The sequence below is a fragment of the Hyla sarda genome, chromosome 4, assembly GCF_029499605.1.
Source record: "Hyla sarda isolate aHylSar1 chromosome 4, aHylSar1.hap1, whole genome shotgun sequence".
NCBI classification, from domain to species: Eukaryota; Metazoa; Chordata; class Amphibia; order Anura; family Hylidae; genus Hyla; species Hyla sarda.
This window is the reverse complement of record NC_079192.1, coordinates 344,393,787-344,421,531: the sequence shown is the minus strand read 5'-3', so window position 1 is coordinate 344,421,531 and position 27,745 is coordinate 344,393,787. Positions and strand designations below refer to the sequence as shown.

Below are 27,745 nucleotides of genomic sequence, written 5' to 3'. Positions count from 1 at the left end.
TGACGCTGCAGCTCAAGGAGGGTGTGCTTTGCGGTGTACGAGTGGCTGAAGTGCATGCAAAGTTTTCTTCCCATTGTTAGTATGTCTTGCAGATGGGGGGAACACTTCAGGAACCGCTTAACAACCAGATTGAACATGCAGGGGGCAAATCTCAGGCTTCCTTGTGGCAGCGCAGATAACATGTTCTTCTCGTTGTCGGTCACCATGGTTCCCATTTCCCGTTTTTGTGGAGTAAGCCATGATTCAATTTCTTGATGAATGCCATTTAGCAGTTCCTCCTCTGTGTGACTCCGTTCGCGAAGGCAAACCATGTGAAAACAGCCTGACACCGCCATGCCCTGCACACATGGTATGCTGGAGGGGCACTGAGACTTGTCCTTGCAGTGTAGGCTGAGGACACGGTGGAGGATGAGGAGACAGAGTTGCACACTGTCACAGAACCAATGGCCTGAGAGTGTGGAGGCAGAAGAGTTGTGACATATCCAAGTTGCAGTTGTGGCTGTGCAGAAACCACATTTACCCAGTGGGCCATAAAGGACATGTATTGTCCCTGACTAGTTACAGCTCCACATCTCGGCACTGCCGTGCACTTTCGTACACACCGACAGGCTCAAGGACTGGCCCACCTTCTCTTCCAAAAAATTGTGCAGGGCTGGTACTGCCTTCTCCGGGAACCCCTGTTCCACTACTTCCCAGGAAGGTAGGCTGCCACGAAGCAGGTGGTCTATCCTGGGCACGTTTGGCTCCAGACTTTCCACTTCTGCCACTATGCTGACTGCCAACCATGCTACCACCTTGCTGGCTCAGCTGCTGCCTCACGGGCAACCTGCAACCCTCTTTTCCTGATGATGATGATGATGAAGCCCATTCTGCACACGGCTCCCAAGTGCGATCAGCTTCATCATCATCGAATTGTGTCTGCACATCACTGATGTCCTCCTCAGGTTCTTCAACAGTGTCTGCTTCAGGAGCCTGAACGCTCGCAACACCAACTCCCATGCCACTCTCCTCATCACTACTTGCCTGCCTAGTGGAGGAAGCAGCAGATGTCTCCTCCACTTCTTGGCTGGGCAGTAGCTGCTGACTGTCATCCAGATTGTGATTAAGTGGATGACCGTGTTAACTAATCAATGATGGCAGATGGGTTGCTGGTCAAGACACGACCGCTAGCTGATACCGGGAGCTCAGGCCTCTAACTGCGACTCCTGCTGCCACTCACCCCTAGTCTGCTGCGACCTCTGCCTGATGATTTTCAGCCTCTTCCACTCCTCTGTGCATATGCTGGCACTTCTCTGCCTAACATACTTAGTGTGTATATGAGGGGAGGACAATGCGCTCCAGTACGCTTTAATCAGCATTTGTCTACAACACAAGCAGGTGTGTACTTTTGCCTGGCCTTTCACACTATCTAGGCCCTTAAGACTTTAACAGCAACAAAATGGTACACCACTTAGATGTACGCACAGGTTACACTTAATAGAGGACAATATGCTTTTAGTGCTCTGCTCTCCCTAACTGGCTCGCTACTATTAGCTTTTTAGTTGTTGTACACACCAGTGCTGCAGCACACAGTCGCTGTGTACTACACCCAAAATTGCACTCTCTCTCAATCTCACTCCCTTCCCTATCAGTCCTGCTAGGCTGGATTTGGGCTTGAGGTGAATCGCTGCTGTAAAAAAGCTTTTCTGTGCAATACACTGCTCTCTGTCCCTCTCTCTCTGCAATAGAACGCTGATGTTACAGGTAGGTGAATCGTTGCTGTAAAAATGCTTTTTTTGTGCAACATACACTGCTGTCTGTCCCTTTCTCTCTGGAATAGAACGCTGATGTGACTGGCCGCAAGATGGCTGCCGATTATATAGGGCTGTGACATCACAGGGGTGGCTGGCTGCATGCTGCATGTGATTCAAGGTCATCCCACCAACCCTTGTTCCCACCTTCCTAGGATTCCTTGCCTCATGTCCTCACATGTGGATCCACCATTTTAGATGCCCGGCCCCTGGAGCCTGGAATGCACTAAATGGAGTTTTATGAAGCGATTTGCAGGATTGATGATATTTGCATTTGTTACGAATCAAATTTTTCCTGAAATTCGTAATGAATTCGGATTCGTCGGATTTGATTCGTTCATCCCTAACCTCTACCTATGCTGCCAAGTATTCGACTTGCCTTCCCTAATGCTTGGCCACACAAGTGTTTTATTTTTTGAGGCTGCCAGAAATCACTATTCCTAACTCCTGAAATCTTCTTTAATATAATATTGCCGATATGATACTCAGATAGAGGATTCCTTCTTCCAAAGTGCATTTTTTATTATTTTAGATTTTTGAAACATTGATCTGCAGTTTCCATAATTTTTGACTACTTACTGTACTAAGCAAAGCCAAATCTTTTCCACTCTTAGGGTGCGTTCACGTGTACAGGATCTGCTACATATTTTGAGAAGCTGATTTTTCTACCCATTAAAGGGGTACTCCCCTGGAAAACTTTTTTTTTTTTATTTCCTTTCTGTCTGACCACAGTGCTCTCTGCTGACACCTGTCCATTTTAGGAACTGTCCAGTATAGGAGCAAATCTCCATAGCAAACCTCTCCTGCTCTGGACAGTTCCGGAAATGGACAAATGTGTCAGCAGAGAGCACTGTGGTCAGACAGAAAAGGAAATTAAAAAAGAAAAGGACTTCCTGTGGAATTTTTAAATAGAAGCAATTTACAAATCTGTTTAATTTTCTGGCACCAGTTGATTTAAATAAAATTTTTCCAGAGGAGTACCCCTTTAACCCGATAACGACCACGGACAAGTATAGACGTCCAGGTTGGCGGCCGTTCCGGCACCTGGACGTCTATACTCGTTCATGCTTCTCGTGGGTGCTGCCCAGTGCACCCACGAGATCGCGGCGGGGACTCGGCTGTAACACACAGCCGGGACCCTGCAGCACTGCCAGGAACGAAGTAAACTTTTGTCCTGGCAGTTTAACCCTTACAGCTGCGGACGGAAGTGACAGCGGGCTGTAAGTGTTATGACAGAGGGAGGGAGCTCCCTCTGTCACCCCTGCAGCACTCTGCAGCACGATTGCGGGGGGCTGTGTGTAATCCCCGGTGGGCGGGGACCTGCGTTACTGCCGGGACAGAAGAAAACTTTGGTCCCGGCAGTTTAACCCTTACACCCGCGGTCGGAAGCGACCGCGAGCTGTAAGGAGTGTTGACAGAGGGAGGGGGCTCCCTCTGTCTCTCTCCTGTAGCACCCCACAACTATCACGGGGTGCTGCTTACCTGGGCAGCTGGGGGTCTTTACTAGGACCCCCAGGTCTGCCCCGGTTATTGCCTGTCAGGACGTGCCAGAGGCAAGTCCTCATATGCTGCCTGCTAGTGTAAAACTAGCAGGCAGCATATATCTGCAATGCTTTGGAATACTGAGTATTCCAAAACATTAAAAAAAAAGTGAAAAAAATATAAAATAAATAAAAGTGTAACAACAATAAGTATAAAAAAAAGGGTAAAAAAAAAGGGTAAAAAAAAGAAAATAAAAATACATTTATTAAATAAATATAATGAAAAATAAAAATGTATGTGTAGGATCACATGGCGCACATCCGCAGCATGTTACGTGCTGGATGCCCGCCAACAGTCACAATAATGAGCTCCCTGCTGCAGCTGGGTAGCTTTGTGTGTCCACTAATAGCGTCGGGTTTCCCACCGGAAGTCATAAGAAGACACACTGAGCTACCCAGCCACAGCAGTGATCTCGCCCTTGTGACTGCTGGGGGGCATCCGCGGAGTGAAATATGCTGTGGATGCGCTCTATGTGACCCTACACTGCGTCTCATTCATACTGCGTTTCCGCAGTGTTAGAGGTATCCGTCAGCATCATGTCAAAAAGAGTGATGCTGACGTATACTGTAGCAGCTCCATTCATTTCTGAATGAGACTACTACAGTATACATTGGATCCCTTTTTTGACATGACAACGGACACCTATACTGCAGAAACGCAGTATGAATGGGGACTATTCATATAATGATGCCCTGAAAACCAAAGGGGGCTCCTCTCTTTTGGGGTCCTACCACGCGGCCAAGGAACCAAATATGGCCTAAACGGGGGTATTTCCAAACATGGGCCGAGCAGCTTAAAAAAATATAGGGTGCATTTCTTGCAATATCAGAAGTAATGTACAAAAAATATGCCCCACAATTGATGCATTTGTGAAAAATTGCAAACTTCGAATTTTTAACACTGACTTTGTAATAATTCCTGCCAAAAAGCTATGGTGTTAAAATACTCACTGTACCCCCTAGCGAATACCTTGAGGGGTCTAGTTTTTAAAATGGGGTCATTTGGGGGGGGGGTGTTCCTATGTTCTACCACCTTCAAATTTCTGCAAACCTTGCATAGCACATAAAAAAAAGATGTACTTTTCACATTTTCAAAATTTTCAAAATTTCAAGTTAAATTGTTAGGCTTCTAATTAATTTAAAATGTTAATTTAAAAAAATGCTGTCAAAATAAAGTAGACATCTGATAGTATAAGTTTCATAAACTATTTGGTCAGGAAGTATAAATATATGCAACCTATTAGTGTTAAAATAGCAAAAAATCTAAATTTTTTCAAAAATTTCATGATTTTTTGCATTGTAAAAAAAAAACTACAAATGATATCGGCTTACTTTTACTATGTACATGAAGGACAACTTGTGACAAAAAAACAATGTCAGAATTATCGTGATTGGCAAAAGGTTACCAGAGTTATTCTCTAATAAAGACAGACATCCCTGATGTGAAAAAACAGGCCTGGCCTTTCAGGGGCGTACAGATTTATTTGTATTGGTCCTTAAGGGGTTAACTTCAATGGGTAGCAAAATCAGATGCAGAAAATATGCAGCCGATCCTATACGTGTGAAGATAACCTGTTATGTTCACATTTCAGAATGCCCACACGGAAAATCTCAGTGCGAACATTCTGCAGAGTGTGTGCTAGGACTGCACGGGAATGCGCCATCTCATAGATGACAATACATTTCGTGTAGATTGTGCAAAACAGAATGGACATGTCCATTCTTTTTGCACATACCGGAATTTGAGTTTCGGTGCCAGAAACATCTGTCACGGAAATTCTACTATGTGCAAAGCAGAAGCCCATTGAATTCAATGGGACTCTGCTTCTGCAGAATTCCGTACAGAAATTCTGATGTGTAAACATAACCTCACAGACACCTCAGGGAACATGTACCCTATTGCACACTTTTGTGTTATCAGCAAACATGCATACCTTGCCTACCAAACCTTCTCCTATCTCATCTACAAACATATAAACATAACAGGACCCAAAACAGACTCTGGGAGATTACCACTTGTACCACTTTGCTCAAAATAGACACATTTTTAAGAACAACCCTCTCATATTTATCTTTCACCCAACTACAAATTAACAGAACTATTGAGGGGTTTTAAGTACAATTCTTACTAAAGGAAAACTGTCAGCTTGCTCCCCCCGCACTAACCAGGTACTGGCTGGTAGTGCGGGGGACGCTGATCAGTTTGATGCCTACAGTGCCTGGATCCGCCCCACCGTTCGGCCATAATCTTCTATTTTCGGTATATGCTAATTAGCTGCTAACTTGCACCGACTGGGCTAACTGGCACTCTGACATCAGCGCTGCTGGGTGCGGTGCCACCCAGCTCATCAATATTCCTCCCTCCACCTCCCCCTATTCATTACAGAGCGGGTAGAGTACCGCTGGTTAGTGCAGGGGGAGCAAGCTGACAGTTTTCCCTTAACTTTTCTATGAGCCTTACCTTAAATTCATTTGGAACTACTAGTTTTGGAGTTTCTAGTCCACACATAACATCAATTGCACAAAAAATAACTATAGTCACAATAACTGAAAAATCACCAACCATCTTTCTTATCTGTGGAGAAAAAATAAAGAAACAGCGAACAAATTAGTTACATACATTTAACAGAGGAAATTGTAAACTAGAAAAAAGAAAATGTCAGACAAGCCCTTTCTCTTTTTCATCATTGTAAGTAACAGATGTTGCTGGAACAATACAGTTGCCTGCCACACCGCACAATTTAAACAGATTTTACTTGTTCTTTATTTATATTGTGTCCTATGCTAGTCCTACTAAATCATAATAAACACTTATTGATATAGAAAAGTTGAAAATTATGGCTAATGTCAAATTCGTTCCGAATTTCATGAAAAATTTTATTCCACCGAATCCGTACTTCGAAATAAGGATTTTCTTTATTAGCGACACCCACTGCGATCGTTCTGTATAATGTATAGATGCGAGCATCTCTGCAATTGATAGGGCGATTGCAGCAGGTGTAAGGAGTGACACCTGCTGTGATCTGTCCTTAACTGCAGGTATACTGCTCCCAACATGGAGCACACTCTGCTCCATGCTGGGAGCTGTAGTATCTGCAATTATAGACAGATCGCAGCAGTTGTCACTTCTGACAGCCGATGCGATCGTCCTGTATAATGTATAGATGCGGGCAGCCGGCCACTCTTCTCTGGTCCCACTGTAGTATGAGTTTATGCCGTATATATACCTATTATTCATATTTCCTGCAGAGATCTGTGATTGGCTGGAACCATCTGGCCAATCACAGCTCTCTACTGGAAATATGAATAAGTGATGTGAATTCTATTCACATCCCTGGCCGGCCGGAGTATAGTGCAGAGATGCGAGCGCAGGAGAAAGCCGCTCCATCTCTGCAATAGAAAGGACAATCAAATCGGGTGTCAGGAGTGTGAATTATTACAGGAAATCTGTCAATTATTACAGGAACTAGAGCTCCCATCATAGAACAGGGAGTAGTAGTACTACCTAAAAAAAAAATTTTTGAATAGAGAGAAAAAAAGTGAAACACACATACACTCACTTTATTAAACACAATATTAAAATACATTACTAATAACAAAAATGTTAATTATAAATTGATCCCTGTTTAAAAATTTACATTAACATTTTTTTTAAATTTTTTTGGGTCTTTCAATTTTTCTCTATTAGTACAGGTACTACATCTCCCATCATGCAACATTATGTTCCATGCTGGGAGTAGTAGTACTACGTAAAAAAATTTAAAAATAGAGAAAAAAATGTGAAACACACATACACACACTTTATTAAACACAATATTAAAATACATTACTAATAAAAAAAAATGTTATTAATTATAAAAAAATATGTTATTTTTACATTTAATTGGCTCTTCTGTACATTTTTATTATTGTCAACTACATTTTTAGGTCCCTGCCCACCCACATAAATTGATCCCTGTTTAAAATTAACATTAACATTTTTTTTTCTTTTTTGGTCTTTCAATTTTTGGGAGCGGGCAGAGACAAGAAAATTCAGCGCTCAATATTAAAAAGTGATTGAGGAGTGCATTTCATAATATTTTTTTTCTAGTTTTCGTTCTAAATCATAAATAATTTTTTTTATTTTCACTTTACTTTTTTAGCCCCATTTATTTTATTTTTTCGAGCATGATGGAGCTTCCTTCTCTTCAGGATCACTTCTGTATAGAAATGGGGGGATATACGGGCGGTGATCATACAGCTCTGCCGGGAGAAGGTGGTGACTCTTTGTTCTATATCTGTTTTGCTTTGTTTTTGTATTTTTGTGTAGTTGGGGACAGTTGCCATTTGCTCCATTATTTTCAAGTCAAAGCAAGTGTGCTCAGGTGACAGGAGATTAGTAAATTAAAGTTAGGTATTGAGGATGCTAGCTAGAGCTATATTGCCAGTCTAGCAGTATCCATTGGGAATGTAGCTAAAGGTTGATTTAATGCTCTTCAACTGAATATTTGCTACCTATCATTGCCTGTATCTGGTCATATTATGAAGGGCATTAGTCCAGTTTATTTGTTGGTTATAGGCTATCTACATAAAATATATAAATATAAATGTAATTTTTTTATTTTATTATATGTCTTTGAAGAAGCCATGGGCACCGATGTGGATACAATACTATATGTGGTATATTTAGGTTGATTGCCACAACCATGAGCTCCAGTTAGAATAATGTCGAGTAGACAACAGATTTGGTTTATTGCACAAGTTTCTGAAAATGCAGCATTGTAATACCTGCAGATTGGAAAGAGAGAGATAGTAAGAGAAGAACAGTAGTGTAATGGATGAGCCAAACATACAGGGGTGTTTGATATTGGGTTAATGATGGCGGATTTATGTTAAAGTGCTATTCCTGCCCCAATGTAGCTATGTCCTAGTTAAAAATGGTGAAACAATTTTGTTTGGAAGAAGAGATGTTGCTGGCCTCTCTATACCCTTGCCTGACCTGCCCCCCTGTATCATATAGATAAAAGTTATATAACAAAATGATAAGGGCAAAGGTGAATCCATAAGACTTATATAAAGGGATAAAAGATACAGAGAACTCCAAGGTTTATGTCAGATAAGGAAAATGGGCATTTGCAGTGGGGTCCAAATGCGAAGGCAAGGTGGGGGCGAGGGGGAAGAGGGTTTGTGAACAGGAAGATGGGTAAATAGTCTCTTAGATGAATAGTTTAACTCTGTCGTTAATTGGTAAAGGAGACCTATGGGCCCTACTACATTGGGGCCTTTATGATATTACATGTAGCCCAACACTTTTCCTACAATAAGCGCAAGGATTGAGGTAGATTGGGTTGAAATTTAACAAAAGCATTAGAACCTCTAGGAAAAGGGTTTAGGTGAGAGATTTATCAAAATCTGTGTATAGGAAATGTGGTGCCGATAGAACCAATCAAATTGCTTCATTTTTTAAATTAAAGAGGTAATTTGGTTGCTATGGGCAACTGCACCCATTTTCCTCTGCACAGGTTTTAATTCACGCCCTCTTCCCCCTAGGTCTTTTACAATGACAGAATTTCCTACGCTAACTTCTCTTGTTAAGATCCTGATAGAAGGTCAATTATTTATAAAATTTAAATCACACATTGGTGGGCACAGTTTGCATAAAATATAGGCCGCAATTTTTCAGTCCTTGTCTACTAGAAAAATTTCCATATAGATAGCTAAATTACTTGAATTCCTCCGGTCTGAACCCAGATCACGTGGGGTTTTAAAGGGGTATTCCAGAAAGTTTTTTTTATTTGACTATGCTACAGGGGCTGTAAAGTTAGTGTAGTTCATAATCAGTCAGCTGATGACAGGGATCCTGTCTGCTTCAATGGTTGGAGGGATCGCTTGGTGGGAGAGAGATCAATCTGGAACTAATGCAGCAGCTGTAGGCACCCTGATTGAAAACCACAGGTCTTTTGAATGGATGCAGCTAATTTATGTTTCAATGGGTGGGGTGCCTGTGGGAGGGAGGAAAATGGAATTATGGGATTTGTAGTCAAAAAAAGAAAACTCAAGCAGGAAATACCAGTTCACAAAAAGTTTGTTATGGTATCCTCACAGCACAGCCATTTAGCCCAAAGACAAAAGCAGATCCTTCCTAAGCATGTCCATTACTGTTTGCCAGGTACGTACTAAAATCACCTTATGGTGGATAACCCCTTTAATGGTTCAACAAGCAAACCTTTGGTAACAACTGCCCCACCGGGAAACCCTGATCCAACAAGATAGTGGCAAAATCGTTGATCCTTGCCAGCTCATGAAGCAGGTTGTGCTGTTAACCTTAGGACAACTGAGTTTGTTGATCAAAATATTGGGTCAGTTGATTTTTGCAATTCAATTCGGAGGATATATATATATATATATATATATATATATATAGAATTTTAATAGGATTTTATTATATTTTTTGTCTATGTTGCACAAGTGACCTATAATTTGGGGGGGGGGTGCTGCACGCACAGTAGAAGAAAAAAAAAAAGCATGGGGAGGTCAGAAGCATTCCTTCTTCATTAGCAAATCGTTCTGCCATTTTGAACACTAGCAGAGGTTTATATATCTGGCCAATTGACAGATACTTTCCCCTAACAGTGAATCTTCATATTCATTTGAAATATTCTCTGTTCAATTACACAGAAATATTCTAATTGCTTATTAAGATTGACAGTTAGGCAAAAGTATTTTTAGATTGGTTAGAATACAGCATGTGACTTTATCAGCCAATCCCTCCTCAGTGTGGAATACATGTAGCTATGTCCTAGTTAAAAATGGTGAAACAATTTTGTTTGGAAGAAGAGATGTTGCTGGCCTCTCTATACCCTTGCCTGACCTGCCCCCCCTGTATCATATAGATAAAAGTTATATAACAAAATGATAATACATTATGAAGCAATAATATATGTATGGAATAGGGGATACAGCTGGCCTCTCTTTGTATCTGTCCTCCCCAGGAGCTGAAACTGCAGACAGCTGCCCCCAATTCACAGCAACTAGCGGTCATAAGTTGTTCTATTCACTGACAGTTTTCTTTTCCACAGGTTGACATTAAATAGAATAACTAATGATCAGGACTAACAGCGAAAATCCTCTCACCCCTGCCAGTGCAGAGGCCAGTATAGGCTTTTCTCAGGCGTGTAATACATCACTATAAGGCTAAGTTTCCACTTGTTTTTTTTTCTGGCAGTTTTTGGAAAACTGCCACTGCAGTTTTTGAGCCAAAGTCAAAAGTGGATCCATAAGGGAGGAGAAGTGTAAGTCCTTACTTTATATGGTCTATTCCTTTTGAATACACTTCTGGCTTTGGCTCAAAACTGCCAGAAAAAAAATCAAGTGGAAACTTAGCCTAAGGCTAGGATTCCACTGAGGGTTTTTCCCACCAGCAAAAACACCAGGAAAAACTGCCACAGCTTTTTCATGCGTTTTGGCAGTCTTTCTGGCGTTTTTACCTTTGTGTGGGAATTGCATTTTTACCCCTTTGGCAGTTTCCCTGCAGGCGTTTTTTCATTGGGTATCTAAAAAACAGAAAGGGATGTAGGAATGATGCAGTAGGGATGTCTGAATTTTTAGGAAATTATTTTATATGTTTTAAAACAAAATATTTTTTATTTTTATTTTTTTATTAAATTTTTCTATTTGTAATGTTTGATTTTCCTTAATTTTTATTTTTTTTGGTGGATTTCTAATTTTTTAATCACCCAAAAATGGAGTTTACATTTTATTCTATTCTGCCAGAGCAGAGAAAATCATTAACTAGACAACAGTAGCTGCAAAGGTCACAGGTTAAATATGTGGTTAAAGGAGATGTCCGGTGCTCACTTTTCTTATTTTATCGGTTCCGGGCTGAAAAATAAAAGAAAACAAATTTTCTCTTACCTGCCTAGGCTTCCCCGGTGCTTCAGTACAGGTGTTCGGTCCCCGGGCTGTATTCTTCTTACTTCCTGTTAGCCCGGCACGTCACACGGAGCTTCAACCTATCACCGGCCGCAGCGATGTCCCGCCTCGGCCAGTGATAGGCTGAAGCTCCGTGTGATGTGCCGGGCTATCAGGAAGTAAGAAGAATACAGCCCGGGGACTGAACGCCAGTACCGGAGCACCAGGGGAGAGTAGACAGGCAAGAGAAAGCTTATTTTCTTTTTTTTTGCAGCCCGGAACGGATACAATAAGAAAAGTGAGCTCCGAACATGTCCTTTAACCACAATTAATTTGCATAATAAGTAGGTCAGTTGACTGTGCTCTTGTGGTTTACCACATATTTAACCTGTAACCTTTGTAGCTACTGTTTATTTATAATGATTATTTCAGCTCTGCGCTGAAAAGAAAAAAGTCTTCTATGTGGCGACAGCATGAGAAGATTAAAAGATGAATTTTTTAATTTATGGCACCCAGTGCAACCATAAAAATGTTTAGGTTATGTCCCAGCAGCATGAGGAGACCATATAGTGGCTGAATGACACAGCATAAAGTTGGCAGCAGCATGAGGATACCATAGGGCCTCACAATCCCTAAGATTAAAAGATGAATTTTCAATTTAAAATTGAAATTTTATGTTACCCAGTGCTACCTTCAAAATTTTTAAGTAATGTACAAGCAGCATGAGGAGACCATATAGTGGCTGGATGACACAGTCTGGAGATTACGGAAGCATGAGGAGACCATATGGTGGCTGAATGACACAGCCTGGAGTTTGCGGCAGCATGAGGAGACCATATGGTGGCTGAATGACACAGCCTGGAGTTTGCGGCAGCATGGGGAGAACATATGGTGGCTGAATGACACAGCCTGGAGGTGGAAGCATGAGGAGAACATATGGTAGAAGAATGAGACAGCCTGGAGGCGACAGTAGCAGCATCAGGAGTCCTGAAAGTGTCCCAGTGATAGAGTGGTGCAGTGAGTGGCAATACCAGTACCCTGTGACGAAGGTGGGTGAAAAAAGGTCTGATGCGGAGTAATGTTTGTAACTGGGGAGCAGCGCTTTAAATCTGTTTTGCACTATCCATATTTTTGAAGTGTTGGTGTAGCACCATGGTCAATCTACTCTGATGCATCAGGCATTGGTGGGTGGAAATCCTGGCTGATCCATGCCTGATTCATCTTCACAAAGGTCAGTCTCTCCACATTTGTCATGGACAGACGAGTTCTCCTTGGGGTGACTATGGCCCCCATCGCACTAAACACCCACTCTGATGGCACAATACTGGCCGTGCAGGACAGCTTTTCCAGGGAAAACTCGGCTAGTTGTGGCCACAAATCAAGTTTGGCTGCCCAGAAGTCCAGCGGATCTTCAAGGTGTGTTGGCATGGGCATGTCAAGGTATGCCCCCACCTGCTGGTTCAGGTCCTGCTCCAGGTCTACCTGCTGCTGATGAGTTTCTTCACTATGCGGGTGAAGAAAGATACTCATCAGCGACTGTAGACTCAGGCTGCTGCTGATGGAGCTGGTACTGCTCCTGCCACCCCACCCCTTCCCAGCAGCCATGGAAGTGGAAGGTGAGCGCAGAGGGCCCCCCGAGTCAGAACTGCGAGAGAATGGATGATGGCACCAATAGACATTGGCCAACTGAATGCATAGGGTGTCTCTGTAGTAGGTCAGTTTGTCCTCCCTCTCAGTGGGTGTAAAAAAGGCCCCCATTTTGTGCGGGAAGCAAGGGTCCAATAAGGTTCAGAGCCAGAAGTCTCCCCGATGCCCAAAGGTGACAATTGTCGGTCACTATGCAAGCAACTGAGCATGCATCGTGCCATTTGTGCAAGTGACTTGGAGGGACTCCCTGCCTCCATCTCCACTGCATACTGCCATGGTGTGTCTGGGTCCTCTGTCTTGTCTTCCTCATAACCCTCTAGCTCCATATGCTCCTCTTCTCCTCTCAGATGACTAGAAAAACTGCCCATTTCGCGAAATCTAAACTGTGCTCCACTGTGCCCCTCCCATTCCTCCTTCAGTTCAGCCCTTACAGGGCTCATGTGGCCATAAGATGTAGGCGCCAGGTCTCCAGTGCCCTGACCTGCCATCGTTACCAACACATTGTAGGAAATGAAGCAGTGGAATGATGTCGTTCATCCCGTAATTCTGGCGACTTACTAATAATGTGGCTTCCTCAAAGGGCCTGAGCAAACGACAGGTGTCATGTATGAGCTGCCACTGGTTGACATTGAAGTTACACAGTGGAGTCTCCCTATCCGTTTGGACATCAAGAAATCGGTGATGGCTTTTCTCTGTTCATATAGTCCGGGTGTGCTTTGCGGTGTATGAGTGGCTGAAGTAAATGCAAAGTTTCCTTCCCATTGTAAGGATGTCTTGCAAATGGGGGGGAACACTTCAGGAACAGCTTGACAACCAGATTGAACACGTGTGCCATGCAGGGCGCATGGCTCAGTTTCCTTGTCGCAGCCCAGACAAGATGTTTTTCCCGTTGTCGGTCACCATGGTTCCCATTTCCAGTTTTCGTGGAACCATGCTCTGATTTCTTTATGAATACCTTTTAGCAGCTCCTCCCCTGTGTGACTTTGTTTGCCAAGGCAAAACATGTGAAGAACAGCGTGACACTGACGTGCCCTGCACACATGGTACGCTGAAGGGGCACTGAGTCTTTTACTGTACGTGCAGTGGAGGCTGAGGACACGGTGGAGGATGAGGAGGCGAAGTTGCACACTGTCACAGGACGAACGGCCTGAGAGTGTGGAGGAAGAAGCGGCGCAACATGTCCAAGTTGCTGTTGTGGCTGTGCAGGAACCACATTTACCCAGTGGGCCGTAAAGGACATGTATTGTCCCTGACCACAGTTCCAGCTCCAGACGTGCACTTTGGTACACACCGACAGGCTCAAGGACTGGCCCACCTTCTCTTCCACAAAATTGTGCAGGGCTGGTACTGCCTTCTCCGGAAAGAAATGATGGCTTGGGACTCTCCACCTCGGCTTGGCACAAACCATCAGTTCTCTGAAAGGTGCAGAGTAGTGTTGCTCACGAATATTCGCAATTCGAATATTATTCGCGAATATCGCAAATTCGCAAATTCGCGAATTTCGCGAATATAGCGCTATATATTCGTAATTACGAATATTCGTTTTTTTTTATTTTATTTTATTTTTTATTTTTTTCACAGTACACATCACAGTGATCACCCCTCTCTGCTTCCAGCTTGTGTGGTGTAAAGAAGGCTGTATTACTACTGTGTGAGACTGGCGTGCGAAAATTCGCATATGCTAATTTTTGCATATGCGAATTTTCGCGTATGTTGATTTTGTATATGCTAATATTCACATATGTTGATTTTCGCATACGCGAAGTTTCGCATATGCGAAAATAAAACGAGAATATAACGAATATGCAAATATTCGCGAATATATGACGAATATTCGTCCATATATTCACGAATATTCGCGAATTCGAATATGGCCTATGCCGCTCAACACTAGTGCAGAGTCCAACACTTGAAAAGGGAGGGACTGCAGCACCAGCAACTTGGACAGGAGCACATTCAGCTTCTGCGTTGTTGGATGAGTGGACGCATCCTGTTTTCTCTTGGACATGGCTTCGCCGATGGATTGCTGGCGGAATGAATGAGTGGACACATAGGAGGAGCAGGAACATCTGGAATGAAGGAAGAACGGTATGACACACAGTTCCCTTCGGCTGAGGTGGTGGAGCCTTGGCTGGCTGAAACATAAAGCTGCATACCACTGGATGATGCAGCAGGCTGGACCACCACATTGGAGCCACGGTTCTCCCAGGCCGCTTTATGGTGGCGCAGCATATGTTGACGCAGGGCCGTGGTGCCAACATTGGGACCCTGGCCATGCTTCACCTTTTGCCGACACATCTTGCATGCGGCCATGTTAACCTCCTCCGGATGCTTGATGAAAAACTGCCTCACCACCGAGTAGCTGATTTTACCACCAACAGTCCAAACTATTTGACTGCTACTGCCGCCATCTCCAGGAACCCCTGTTCCACTAACTCCCGGGAAGATAGGTGGCTGAAAAGCAGGTGGTCTCCCCTAGGCACGTTTGGCTCCAGAATTTCCACTTCTGCCACCATGCTGACTGACAACCATGGTTGCTGTCTCACGGGCAACCTGCAACCCTCTTCTCCTGATGATGATGAAGCCCCTTCTGCACCCGGCTCCCAATTGCGATCAGCTTCATCATCATCAACAGGTGTCTGCACGTCACTGATGTCCTCAGATTCCTCAACAATGTCTGCTTCTGGACCCCGAACGCTGGCAACACCACCTCCCACGTCCCTCTCCTCACCACTACTTGCCCGCCTAGTGGAGGAAGCGGAGGATGTCTCCTCCACTTCTTGGCAGAGCAGTAGCTGCTGACTGTCCTCTATTAGATTGTCCTCACTGAATGGTGGAGCTGAACTCACAGCATAAGATACTTCTGTAGGCGTGGGAACAGGAACAGCATGGGACAGAGGCAATGGGAGGAAAGGGACTGCTCCCGGGCCATGCCAACTGAAGGTTGTGTCTGAGGAACTCCCCGACTGTTGACTGGGGTATCAGCTTGGGATGAAGTGGATGAATGTGTAAACCAATCATGACGGCAGATGGGTTGCTGCTCCAGACACGACCACTAGCTGATGCCTGGAGCTCAGGCCTCTTGATGCAACACTAGTCTGCTGCGCCCCTAGTCTGCTGCGACCCCTGCCTGCACCTGATGAATTTAGGCCTATGCCACTCCTCTGTGCACGTCCTGGCACATCTCTACCTGACATATTTAGTGCGTATATGAGGGGAGTACAATACGCTTGACTACGCTTAAAACAGCATTTGTCTAGAACAGCAGCAGGTGTGTACTTTTTACTATCCTTTCACAGTATCCAGGCCCTTGAGACTTTAACAGGAACAAAATAGTACACCACTTAGATGTATGTATGTGATATGTACTTATAAGGGGAGAAATATGCGCTACAGTACACTTAAAAAAGTATTTGTGCACAACACCGCTGTGTACTACACCCAAAAATGCACTCTCTCAATCTCACTCTCTTCCCTATCAGTGCTTCTAGGCAGGATTTGTGCTTGAGCTGAATTGCTGCTGTTCTTCTGTGCAACACACTGCTCTCTGTAATAGAACACTGTAGACACACACTGCTCTCTGTCCCTCTCTCTGTGCAACAGAACGCTGACTTGACTAGGAGGTGAATCGCTGCTGGAAAAAGCTTTTCTGTGCAACACACAACACTGTCTGTTCCTATCTCTCCGCAGTGAAAGGCTGAAGTGAATGTCCGCAATATGGCTGCTGATTATATAGGGCTGTGACATCACAGGGGTGACTGGCTGCTGATCGGCTGCATCCTGCATGTGATTCAGGGTCATCCCGCCTACCCTTGTTCCTGCCTTCCCAGGATTCCTTGCCCCATGTCATCACATGTGGATCCACCATTTTAGATGCCCAGGAACCTGGACCGCACTAAATGGAGTTTAATGAAGCAATTTGCGCAATAGAATTGCGGCAATATTCGCATTCGTTGCAAATCGAATTTTTCCTGAAATTCTTAACGAATTTGGATTCGTCACATTCGATTCGCTCATCCAAACTATTCATCTAAGAAACTATTTACCCGTATTCCTCTTTCCAAACCCTCTTCCTCTTTGCCCCATCTTGCCTTCGCATTTGGACCCCACTGCAAATGCCCATTTTCCTTCTCTGACATAAACCTTGAAGTTCTCTGTATCTTTTAGCCCTTTATATAAGTCTTATGGATTCAACTTTGCCCTTATTCTCCACTGCACAATTTCACCCTCAGATAACATGAAAATTTTTTACTATGTATCCCAATCTGACCATATACCATAACAGGGTTTATCTTCTTTCTAATAATATCCTATCCTGATTGGGGGATTTTCTCTTCACCTTGCCAGTTTCTGTATCGGGGCCATTAACTTTATTAAGGGGTACTCCAGCCCACAAACACTTCTCCATAAGATAGACATGCAGTAGCACTCTCAAGAAAACCCCCCATCTTTTTGCCCTCTCCACATTGCCATAAGATAGGGGATAAGTGTATAGGGGCAGGAATAGCACTTTAACATAAAGCCGCCATCATAAACCCAATATCAAACACCCCTGTATGTTTGGCTCATCCATTACACTGCAGTTAGTTCTTCTCCTACTATCTCTCTCTTTCCTAGCTGCAGGTATTACAATGCTGCATTTTCAGAAACTTGTGCAATAAACCAAATCTGTTGTCTACTAAACATTATTCTAACTGGAGCTCATGGTTGTGGCAATCAACCTAAATATACCACATATAGCATTGTATCCACACCGGTGCCCATGGCTTCTTTATAGACATATTAAAACATTTTATTTTTATTTATTACATTTTTTTTACATTTATATTTTATAGAATTTTATGTAGATAACATATAACCAACAAATAAACTGGTCATATTATAAAGTGCATTAGTCCAGTTACAGGCAATGACAGGTACAAATATTCAGTTGAAGAGCATAAAATCAACCGGTAGCTACATTACCAATGGATACTGCAAGACTGGCAATATAGCTGTAGCTAGCATCCTCAATACCTAACTTTACTTTGCTAATCTCCTGTCACCAGATCAGCACACTTGCTTTGACTTGAAAAAATTGGACCAAACAGCAACTGTCCCCAACTACACAAAAAAAAAAGAAGCAAAACAGATATAGAACAAAGAGTCACCACCTTCTCCCAGCAGAGTTGTATGATGACCGCCCGTATATACCCCCATTTCCAGACAGCAGCAATTCTGAAGAGAGGGAAGCGCCATCATGCCCGAAAAAATTAAATAAATGGGGCTAAAAAAGTAAAGTGAAAATTAAAATAATTTATGATTTAGAACGAAAACTAGAAAAAAAATGCACTCCTCATTCATTTTTAAAATTGAGCGCTGAATTTTCTGGTCTCTGCTCACTCCCGAAAATTGAAAGACCAAAAAAATTTTAATGTTAATTTTTAAACAGGGATCAATTTATGTGGGCAAGCAGGGACCTAAAAATGTAGCCGACAATAATAAAAATGTAGAGAAGAGCCATTTAAATGTAAAAATAATATATTTTTTACAAGTTTTTATTAGTAATATATTTTAATATTGTGTTTAATAAAGTGTGTGTGTTTCACTTTTTTCTTATTATTTTTTTTAAATTTTTTAAGTAGAGATGGAGCGGCTTTCTCCTGCGCTCGCATCTCTGCACTATACTCCGGCCGGCCAGTGATGTGAATAGAATTCACATCACTTATACATATTTCCTGCAGAGAGCTGTTATTGGCCAGATGGTTCCAGCCAATCACAGATCTCTGCGGGAAATATGAATAATAATAATAATATACGGCATAAACTCATACTACAGTGGGACCAGAGAAGAGCAGCCGGCTGCCCGCATCTATACATTATACAGGACGATCGCATCGGGTGTCAGAAGTGACACCCACTATTCCCACTGTCTATTAATGCAGATACCACAGCTCCCAGCATGGAGCAGAGTGTGCTCCATGTTGTGAGCAGTATTACCTGCAGTTAAGGACAGATCACAGCAAGTGTCACTCCTGACACCCGATGCGATCGTCCGATCTAGATGTGAGAAAGCCGCTCACATCTATACATTATACAGGATGATCGCAGCGGGTGTCAGGAGTGACACACGGGGCAATCTGTCTATTAGCACAGGTACTACTACTCCCATCATGGATTAGTCTGTTCCATGCTGGCAGTAGTAGTACTACCTAAAAAATTTTTACAAAAAGTGAAACACACACACACTTTATTAAACACATTATTAAAATACATTACTAATAGAAAATTTGCTGAGAATTCTTTCGAATCTAATCGATTTTTTTTTTATTCGGCAAATTGACCGTATCGAATTTTTCAAATATTCGCTCATCTCTAACTATAATGTATGACATGCTTGCCGTTTTTAAAACGTGCCCAAATAGATGAGGTTAGCTGGAATGGGTGCATGGCCATCACTTTTATCACATATTTATTGTTATTACAAATACATTGCTAAATATTGCTAATTATAGTGTATATCTACTCCTGTGGGACAGGCCAAATTCATTAATAGCATTTAAATATATTTTAACTCCAACGCACTGGCTTATGACTGGCACCAAAAACATCATTCCTAATAAATCTCCCCAAATATTTCTCATTACTATAAATATGAATTTCTATACTACTTACAGATGTAGATAAATATCTGCTTGTCTGGAAGCTTTTTAGAGAAGAAGTACAAATAAATGTGCCCAGAAACAGGATTACAGACATAAGAAAAACATCTGGTACGTAGTTGCAGCTGCTTCCCACTAGATGTCCACCCAATGTAGTACACTGCCCTTGTGTCAGATTTATAGGATCTTGAATATTCTGTAGAGAAAAATAGCAGATACCCGAATAATACAAACTGAAAACATACGGAAAATAATGAGAGGTACATCAAACATTGACAATAAAAATAAAAAATCATTTTTAGCGTGTGTTTTAGGCATTAAAGGGGTACTTTGGTGGTAAACTTTTTTTTTTTTAATCAACTGGTGCCAGAAAGTTAAACAGATTTGTTTTAGGAACTGTCCAGAGCAGCATATGTTTGCTATGGGGATTTTCTCCTGCTCTGGACAGTTCCTGACATGGACAGAGGTGTCAGCAGAGAGCACTGTAGTCGTGACAGAAAAGAAATTTAAAAATAGAATAATTTCCTCTGTAGTATACAGACGCTAATAAGTACTGGAAGGATTAAGATTTTTTAATAGAAGTAATTTACAAATCTGTTTAACTTTCTGGCATCCGGAGTACCCCTTTAAGGATGAAGCAATCTTTCTACATTTTTTATGTCACTAATTTGGGATACACACATTTATTGCAAATAACAGCAAATTTACCACTTTTGGGGGGCGCGGGTGCGCGGCTCGCTGGTGAGGACGCTTTCCCTGTGAGCTCTGTGCCTCCGGCTGGGCTTCAGCCTTAATTAGCTCAGATTGATCAGCTCCAAAGCAGCGAATCCTCCACATACCTATTTCTCAGGTGGCAAAGCAGGGCGAGTCCCATCCTGGCACTTGCAGCGCTCTCTATCCCAAACAATTCCGGACATTTTCAGATCAAGCGGGAGATCCAAGATGGTGCCGACCTCTTCGCGCGCTCCCAGCCCAGAGCCCACAGATGATGAGTGCATTGCAGACTCCTGCACCGCTGACACCCGAGGGACTGTTTAACACTGCTGATTTGTTGGGCTCTATACAGCACATGTTCCGGACTGAACTAGCCCAAGCTGTTACTGAATATACCAAACAAGTAAGTGAACTGGGCCTGTGCGTCTCTGACCTGTAACTGCACGCTGATAATATAGCTGAGGTCCTGGACTCTGACCGTCAATCTATAAATGAGCAATCAGACCGATTGGACCTCCTAGAATTGACAATAGAGGACCTCGAGAATAGGTCCCGGAGGGCTAACATTAGAATTAGGGGCCTGCCTGAGTCTACCACTGACCTACCTGTTGCGGTCACGGCCCTATTTCAAGCCTTACTCCCCCAGTCTGACCCTTCCCTCCTCCGCATGGACTGCATCTAGAGAGCGCTGGGACGCCCCAAAAACCCGGAGGTTCCGAGGGATGTGGTCCTCCGTCTCCACTACCCGGAGATTCGGGACAAACCTCTACAGGCAGCACAGAATGTCTCTTCCTTGCCGGGACTCCCACCTTCTGTACATCTATATGCCGACCTCGCTCCATCCACCCTGGAGCACAGGCGAAACATGCGACCAGCTACTCTGGCTCTCCAAAAAGCGCAAATGCAGCCTTCAGATCCAGATTAAATCTAATTCATACACGGTGGGCACTCCATTACAAGCACTCGAAGCTCTTCACCGGGAAAATATACCATTTGAAGATCAGGCTCCTCTACCTGCTTGTCAGCCCAGGCTCAAGAGACTCTGGCAACGTGTGGACTCTCCTCTCAAACGACAACGTACTCACCACCAGTACCCGGGATGATTAGATCTACACCTGCCTGGACCGGTTCCTGTTAATCTTTTTCCCCGGGACTCTTTTTTTCATGGTCCCTGCTATTATCCCCAACTCCGGCCGTTACTCTATGCTGGGTTTTCTTTTCGTTTTCTTTAATGGGGGCTTGCGCCTCTGTTATTTTTTTTCAATATACTCATGGCCGATATATATATGTATGTTTGTATCTAGTTTTCTCTTTCCATTCCTACCCTTCGCCTCCCGTTGGAAGTGCCCTGGCAGGTTGGATTACCATGTTGCCCTCATGTGTGGGGTGTTGTAGGACACGGGGTCTTTTTTTCCCTTGGGGCCCTCCCTGTCCGCCACCCTGTGGTCTCCCAGTGTTGTTCTTCTCTGTTGGTTATGTTTGTCTTTGGTTTATGTTTTTTCTTCCTGCTATAGTCAGGGGCTTTTGACTTCTCTTGTATCCACCACCTTCTCCTCTTCTCCCCTTCCCGCTTCAGTGTCACCCTTCTGTCATACTCCCTTTATGTGTCTCTATCCACTTAGCGCTATTTTGCTTTTCTTAGTCCCCTCTCTATTGTTTTTCCTATGTGTCGCATAGTCTCACATAATGTCCGGGGCTTTAACTCCCCAAGCAAACACAAGAAGGCCTTTCTAGGACAAAGGATTTAGAATGGTTTTTCCCGTCTAAAATTGTCACTCAGAAAGTCGCAGTCTAAATACGTGCGACTTTATCGCAACTTTTGTTTTAGAGGATTTTTAGAACATGGTGCATTCTAGTCTATTTAAGATGGAAAAATGCATCGGTGCTCAATTTATTAATAGCGACTTTTCGCATTGGCTGAAATGTCATACCATACTAAAGCAGCTTTAAATACAGTCTAAACGATAGATCCCGAAGTCTGTGCACAGAATTTATCAAGAGCTGTGCGACTTATGATAAATTAAGCGCAAAATAGACTGGCCTAACCCTCTGTAGGTTGGTCTATATTGTTGCGGGACATAGACAGCTTTGATAAACCCCCCCCTCCCCCCCCCCCCTATATGTCTACAAGAATCACAATTTATTCCTTCCTCCTATCCTAAATTCCTTCACTCTTCTTTTTCTCGTTTTTACTTCTCCTATTTTACCTCCCTTGGGGTTGTTGTCCTCCTCAACAACTCTTTCCCTTTTACTTTTCTTCATTCCCACTCTGACCCGGATGATCACCATCTAATCTTGGGGGGGTCTCTATCAGGAATCTTGGCTGTGCATTGTAAACACCTACACCCCAAATGATGAGCCTCTCACCAATTTTGTTACTGTTGCCACTAAATTGCAATCCCTCTCCTATGATCACATGGTGTGGGGAGCCCACACGACGGCTTTCCGCTGCTCTGGTGAACAGCAAAGACCTCCTGGGAACTCTCTCTGATTCTGATCTCGCAGACACTTGTAGGGAACATAATTTGGCTCAGAGGGGTTACACCTTTTATTCTTCTTCCAGTAAATTCTACACTAGAATTGACTGGATACTTCAAAATACTTCCTCTCTGACTCACCTACTCTATGCCTGTCACATCCCCTGTGTGTGGTCCAACCACGATCTGGTTTTTGCTCATTTTAACTTTGGGGTCCACTGCAATACCACCTTTACATGGTGCCTCAATGAGTCGCTACTCTGTCGACCCCACTTGCGATCCCAGATCGAGGCTGAACTTTCTTCCTCGATTGATAATGAAACTCCAAACGTTGATCCAGGTTGGGTCTGGATGGCCCATAAGGCCTTTATTAGGGGGAAACTTATTGCCCTTTCCTCAGGTCTCAAGCGGGATAGGGCAAAAGCACAATCAATGTTGGAATTTCAGCTGGCTAGGCTGTTGACAGCCCATCAACTTAATCCTACCCCGTATTTATACCATCACTCCGCTCTACTAGACTGCAATTGAATGCGGTCCTCTCTGATAGAATGGAGAAAGCATTATGCTGGACTCAAGCAGATTATAAATGGGCAAATAAACCCGGCAGACTTCTAGCATCCATGTTGAGACAGAGGTAACGGCTCAATAAGGTTCATAACATTCACCTTAAACCCGGAGTCCCGACCTCTCACCCTTCTCGGATACATGAGGTCTTTCACACCTTTTATTCTGCTCTCCATAAGGAATGTTCTCCACCCCCTTCTCTGTCCTCTATAGATGCCTTTCTTTGCTCTGTCTCTCTTCCTTCTCACTCCTCCTCGGATAGGGATTCTCTAAATCTTCCTATCTCTTCTGAAGAAGTTGACCAGGCTATCTCCCCCTTGAAACTAGGCAAAGATCCAGACCCAGATGGCTTTTCTGCCTTGTATTTTAAAAAATGTAGTGCTTTTCTTATTCCACGCCTCTCCTCCCTCTTTAATAAACTTCTCTCTGGTGCCCCTCTACCCCCAGAATTTCTTCACGCTACTATTGTAGTCATCCCTAAGACTAAAAAAGATCCTCTCCTCCCCTCTAATTACCGCCTAAGGTAATTGCACAATTTATTCTATTAGCAGCTCGCATTCATGTCGCCTCGAAAGGCATTCTGCGGTCCTGTCTGTGCCAATGGTGATTACAAGAGTTAAATCATATTATGGTGTCAGAAAAGTTAAATGCCCTTAGGGCCGATGAGATGGTACGGTTTGATAAGACCTGGCAGCCTTGGGTTACATCTTCACAGGCTCCCGATATGTCTTGATATCTTTCCCTGTGAGTTCTTTGTTTCCTATACCTTCTCCTTGCTAGGTAATAGCATTATGACAGTACTAATTCCCTTCCTTCCCTTCCCCCTTCCCTGTACCTACCATGGCCTAATGTTCAGGTCCTTGACCTATGTTTTACTGTTTTTGTTTTTATGCTGTATCCATTTGTATTACACTGCATTTTTTTTGCATGCGTTTCTTGTGCTTTTCAATAAATTTCAATTTTTTTTTTACACTAAATTTACCATTTTTGCTAATTGCTAAACCATGGGCAAAAACTGGTGAAATAAATATATTTTTTCTGATGGTAAAGTACTTTTGCACAATAAAATTATTTATGAAAAAAAATTGTCAATTCTTTCCTGAGAGCCACAACTTTTTTTTTTTTTTTCCATCAACAAGGCCCTTTTATCAATATGCACCATTCATGTGGTCAGGCCTGCAATTGAATTTTTTTTTGGGGTGGGGCAATCCAAAATGACTGCAGTTAAAGGGGTTACCGAACATAAGTTGATTTTAGTACTTACCTGCCAGACAGTAATGGGCATGCTTAGGAAGGATCTGTGCTTGTCTTGAGGCTTAATGGCTAGGTTGTGAGATTACCACAATGATGTGGATATCTTTTTGTCAACTGGATATTTCCTGTTGGAGTTCGGTCTCTTAACCCTTTCCCGACCCATGACATATATGTACATCATGGGTCGGCTCCCATTCTATAACGCGGGGCCACGGCATGGCCCCGTGTCATAGCGGGTCGAGTCCGGCACCTAGCAACAGCCGGGACCCATGGCTAATAGCGCGTGGCACTGATCGCGGTGCTGCACACTATTAACCCTTTAGACTAATGCCGGTTAACTCAGGGAGCTGTTCGGGATCACTGCAATGAAATCGCGGCATCCCGAACAGCTTGCAAGACAGCAGGAGGGTCCCTACCTTCCTCCATGATGTCCGATCGCCGAGTGACTGCTCAGTGCCTGAGATCCAGGCATGAGCAGTCAAGCGGCAGAATCATTGATCACTGGTTTTCTATGAGAAACCGTTGATCAATGTAAAATATTAGTGTGTGCAGTGTTATAGCCCCCTATGCAAAAAATACAAAAAAAAAAAAGTGGAAAAAAAAGTGAATAAAGATCATTTAACCACTTCCCTAATAAAAGTTTGAATCACTCTCCCATTTAAAAAAAAAAAAAAACAGTGTAAATAAAAATAAACATGTAGTATTGCTGCGTGTGGAAATGTCCAAATTATAAAAATATATCATAAATTAAACCGCACGGTCAATGGCGTACGCGCCAAAAAATTCCAAACTTCAAAATAGCGTATTTTTGGTCACTTTTTATATAATGTAAAAATGAATAAAAAGCTATCAAAAAGTCCGATCATTACAAAAATGGTACCGCTAAAAACTTCAGATCACGGCGCAAAAAATTTGCCCTCATGCCGCCCCATATGCAGGAAAAATCAAAAAGTTATAGGGGTCAGAAGATGACAATTTTAAACATATAAATTTTCTGCATGTAGTTATGATTTTTTCCAGAAGTACGACAAAATCAAACCTATATAAGTAGGGTATCTTTTTACTCGTATGGACCTACAGAATAAAGATAAGGGGTCATTTTTACGAAAAAATGTACTGCGTAGAAACGGAAGCCCCAAAATTTACAAAATGGTGTTTTTTCTTCAATTTTGTCGCACATTGATTTTTTTTTCCATTTCGCTGTAGATTTTTCGGTAAAATGACTGATGTCATTAGAAAGTAAAATTGGTGGTGCAAAAAATAAGCCATCATATGAATTTTAGGTGCAAAATTTAAAGAGTTATGATTTTTTAAAGGTAAGGAGGAAAAAACGAAAGTGCAAAAACGGAAAAACCCCGGGTCATGAAGGGAATAAACTACATATCCCATGATCCCTTGTTTGAAAGTTTGAGGTCACTTTCCTCCCTCCCACACATCAGCCACACCACCCATTAAAACACAAATGAGCTGCATCCATTCAAAAGACCAATGTCTAACCAGGGTGCCTACAGCTGTTGCAAAATAATCTCTCTCCAACCGAGTGGTCACTCCACCCATTGAAGCAGGACTGGCTCCCTTTACACACCTGACTAGTAATGTTACGTCTCATTTGTATGCTGTTAACAATAAATATTCAGGTGAAAATCACAGAAGAATTACAAGACCACAGTCACACTAAGGTACAGACACTATGTTTTGAACCACACTAACTTTACAGCCCCTGTAGCATAGTCAAATAAAAAAAAATGATGGAATACCCCTTTAAAAATTTCCAGCATTGAAATAAAGAGTTTATGAGAAAGTTTTAAACCTTGTTAAAGTTGAAGTTAGGTTTTTAAATATAGAATCTTCAACCACTAAAAAGTATTTTCATGTTATACTCATGGACAAAACATAATGCACCAAGATGATGTTGTTGGAATCAAATTAAACTTTCTATGTATGATACTAATGATGATCTATGTAAGTTATTACGATATTAGAGTAAAAGCATACGTTTAACACTGTACAATTGTAAGAAGGCTATAGTACCCTGTTGGGCCACCTCTAGTCTGGATACACGATGGGGTACATTGAGGTATATAGGTTCCAAATGCCATCCTACAGCATGTTTGCCACAGTAGCTGGACCTGTAGATTCTACACACTTGTAGGTTGCCATAGCTTGTGTGCCAGCTGGTCCCATAAATGCTTGATTTGTGATAAATCTGGCGACCAGGCAGGCCAAGGAAGTGTTGCAATATGGCAGAAACATTCCTGGTAAACCCATGCTGTGTGTCAGCGAGCATTATCCTTCTGAAAAATGCCAGTTGGAAGTCCTGTTATGTGTCCATCATAATACTACTAGGGGCTAGGATTTGTCCCTACAGATGATACAATTCCAGTCCAGACAGTGGCTGGACACGCAATGGACGCTGTGACACCAATGTTTTTTTCAGCTTAGCTCCTGAATATGGTCCCTGCAGAGACAGGTGTGTAATGAAGATGCTACCTTTATCTGTATGTACACTATAGGAGCTGCTCATGGTGGTGGTCTCTCTGGGTCATCTGAAGCCGGTTCGCCATGTGTGCATGCCCTCATGTAACCACTGCTCCCACAGCTTGGTCAGAACTGTATAGACGGAGGACAATTTGTTGAAACAATACCGTGATCCCTCAACTTACAATGGCCTCAACATACAATAGTTTCAACATACAATGGCCTTTTCTGGACCATTGTAACTTGAAACCAGACTCAACATACAATGTACAGACAATCCAGAAACATGTCAATCGCTGGAAGATCTGACCAATCAGAATGGTTATTCACTGGTAAAACCCTTGTATTACTGAAGTGGCTGTCTGGTAGCGCCCCCTACAGTACAGGGAGGTAGTACATGTTCTGTACTACTCTTAACCTGTGCCAGGGTTAGCTGCTCCTTTGGACACCAGGTAAGGGCGGCTCCATGATACTTTTTTAGGACACTGTGTTTACTGTACAGGACCCTGAAGAAGCTCCTGTCCTCTACATAGACCAGCGTTTCTGTACCAGGGTGCCTCCAGCTGTTGGAAAACTACAACTCCCAGCATGCCCGGACAGCCAAAGGCTGTCCGGGCATGCTGGGAGTTGTAGTTTTCCAACAGCTGGAGGCACCCTGGTTGGGAAACACTGACATAGACAGTGATTTACAGCTCCCAGCAGCTCTTTATTACTTTTATATGTAAAGGACTTGTTTTATATATATTAGT

General features: G+C 42.9%; 1 protein-coding gene across 1 annotated transcript in view; it reads right to left on the bottom strand.

The window, feature by feature from the left end:
- SLC4A9 (solute carrier family 4 member 9) overlaps positions 1-27,745 on the bottom strand; it is a 167,348-nt gene that overhangs the window by 61,729 nt on the left and 77,874 nt on the right. The window contains exons 15-16 of the mRNA XM_056569903.1: positions 19,523-19,705; positions 5,793-5,906 (exon numbers count right to left, since the gene is read on the bottom strand). Of these exons, the coding sequence (XP_056425878.1) occupies positions 5,793-5,906; positions 19,523-19,705 (297 nt within the window). The remainder of the gene's footprint in view (positions 1-5,792; positions 5,907-19,522; positions 19,706-27,745) is intronic.